The sequence below is a fragment of the Aplysia californica genome, unplaced genomic scaffold (genome assembly GCF_000002075.1).
Source record: "Aplysia californica isolate F4 #8 unplaced genomic scaffold, AplCal3.0 scaffold00253, whole genome shotgun sequence".
Classification (NCBI taxonomy): domain Eukaryota; kingdom Metazoa; phylum Mollusca; class Gastropoda; order Aplysiida; family Aplysiidae; genus Aplysia; species Aplysia californica.
The window spans coordinates 148,657-151,198 of NW_004797523.1; the positions used below are offsets into that span (position 1 = coordinate 148,657).

Below are 2,542 nucleotides of genomic sequence, written 5' to 3' on the forward strand. Positions count from 1 at the left end.
GAGAGAGAGAGAGAGTGTGTGTTTTACGGAGCGGGTTGTCCCAGCACGTGAGACATATATTTACTTGGCCTAATGTCCTGTCTTGTTGTGCGTTTGCGTGAATGCACCTTTAGGTCTAACTTTTGTAACGTCAACTGCCATTGTTAACGATCAAGACAAATTTCTCCCTGCGAGATGAATAAAGATTGTTATTGTCATTGTCATTGTCATTGTCATTAGCATGCTCATGTGAAAGAGTTTGGGTTTGTTTATTGTTGTTGTTTATGTTTTTCTTGATGTTTTCTTTTTGGGTTTTTTTTTTTTTGTTTTTTGTTTTTTGGGGGGTGGGGGTTGTTAAAGGGGGGGGGTTTGAATCTGTGCCACGTGCGTGAACAGGGAAAGAGGAGGGAGTAGTGACTTCATCATGTGCCTGTGTGTAACAGCCTTTATTGCACATGTCCTCGTGCAGACGAAGGGAGAACCTGGACGGCTCGCTGACCATCTCTAGACGAGCGGAGAAGCAGATGGAGGAGGGAAAGCTCAAGAAAGATCAAGGGAAACTCATCACCACGGAGGTGCTCGCCAAAGGAAGGGTCAGTACACATTTTGTACCTTCCTATTTTCCCTCTGTTACTTTCTGTCTTCCAGTACCAACATAATATAACAGTTTAATTAAACAACTATCTGAAACAGTTGGGAAAACATTTCAGGGTAGAAGCTGGAACTTACTCAAAAACAATTATACGTACCCACCTGAATTTTAGACAGCGTTTCATAGACATACTATAAATACTAGAGGGTGCGGTGGCGGAGCGATTAGTGCACTCGTCTCCGTAGCGGAAAGTACCGATTCGAGCTTGGGTTCGGACACGGATTTTTTTCGTCCCTTCCTGTCCACCCATCAGTAATGACTTCGACTTTGGGAAGTGAAGGCGGCGTGGAAAGGAATTGGTCACCCTACCACAATATGCCGAATGCTCAGGAAATTATCTCACTAACAAGACAATCCCCATTGTCAGGGTCGGATGCGGGAACAACGTTTTACTATAAATTATGTGTTAACTTTTTGTAAAGTTCGTGTCCTACATTAACAATCTACTCTCTTTTTTTTAACCCTTGTGTGCCCGGCCAGGTGGAGCCCAAGGTTTACCTGAAGTACGCCCGGGCGGCCGGAATCCTGCCCATGACGGTGGCCATCTCCTTGTTCTTCACATTCCACTCGGTCAGTGTGGTCACCAACTACTGTCTGACAGCCTGGACCTCAGATCCCTTCTTGGCCAACCGGTCAAACGACATAGAGGAGTTGTCGGAACTCAGTGACAGCTACCTGCTAGTCTACGGTCTCTTCGGCTTTGCTCAAGGTACGTACACACTCAAATACACATTTGAGGAAGCCTGTTGAAATTAGGCGCTCGTCAAAATAATGACATAGAAGAAATAGGCGATTTTCTGTCGGTTTGGCAACTTGGGGGGGGGGTTGTTGTTGTTGTTTGTTGCTTTTTTTGGGACCACCGGGGGTGGTGTTGTACTTGGGTTTTTTAAAACCGGGTCTGTGTTGTTTTGGGTTTGTTTTTTTACCGGGGGGGGTAAACATTTTTAGGTCCATTTAAAAACACATTTCTGTGAGGATTTTACTGGAAAAACGTTGATTAAAGACGCAAAAATGAAAATTTTTAGTTTCTCAGGGCTCTCTAGCTATTGAATTCATCAAACTTTTGCGGCCATTTTCTTTCTATTTTTACCTCTGAAACCATGCTGCCCCCACCTACTTCAATCGCAAATATCTCAACTTCTATTAAAAATAGATGGTTAGTTTTCTCACTGAAAGCAAGACAAATGAACAAGCCTTAAGATGATACCAATAACTCCAAGTTCGCAAATATTGACGAGCGCCTGATTCCACCGCGTCGAGACACATAGTATACACTCATAGATGCAGGTACACTCTCACAAATAATGTGCAGACTGGAAATTACAGATACAAACTGACAAATACTGAAAGACGCCGAAAAATACAGATCCACACTCACATATTATTATACAGATACATATTTATGGAGATATACACTCACAAAAATCTGAGGTCCACACACCAACACATACCCGCCAAAATTCACACACTCGTGTAATTCGTACACTCCAGACACCCCAGTCCTTCCCTGACTGTGACAAACCCTCACCGGTCACATGACCTACCTTTATGTTCCAGTCTTCCTCCTGATTGGTTACTACTACCTGTTCTGGACCCGGATGGTCATGGCGGGCCGGAACCTGCACTCAGAGATGACCTCTCGACTCTTCCGCGCGCCCATGGCCTTCTTCGACACAACGCCCATTGGCCGGATTCTCAACCGCTGCTCCAGGGATATTGAGATTGTGAGTTGTGAATACGCACACAAGCACACACGCGAATAAACACATACGCACTCGCATTCTGACACATATACATAAACACACTTACATATAAACGCTGACACACAAACACACATGTGCAAACACACATACGCATACACAGAAAACTCTTTTTCCCACACACACACACTCACACACACACACACACACA

At 44.3% G+C, this 2,542-nt stretch overlaps 1 protein-coding gene across 1 annotated transcript in view; it reads left to right on the top strand.

Moving 5' to 3' along the window:
* Positions 1 to 2,542, top strand: part of LOC101851198 (multidrug resistance-associated protein 1) — a gene marked incomplete in the record, with an annotated part of 24,251 nt that overhangs the window by 7,351 nt on the left and 14,358 nt on the right. The window contains 3 exon segments of the mRNA XM_035970323.1: positions 455 to 572; positions 1,112 to 1,340; positions 2,189 to 2,355. Coding sequence (XP_035826216.1) covers positions 455 to 572; positions 1,112 to 1,340; positions 2,189 to 2,355 — 514 coding nt within the window.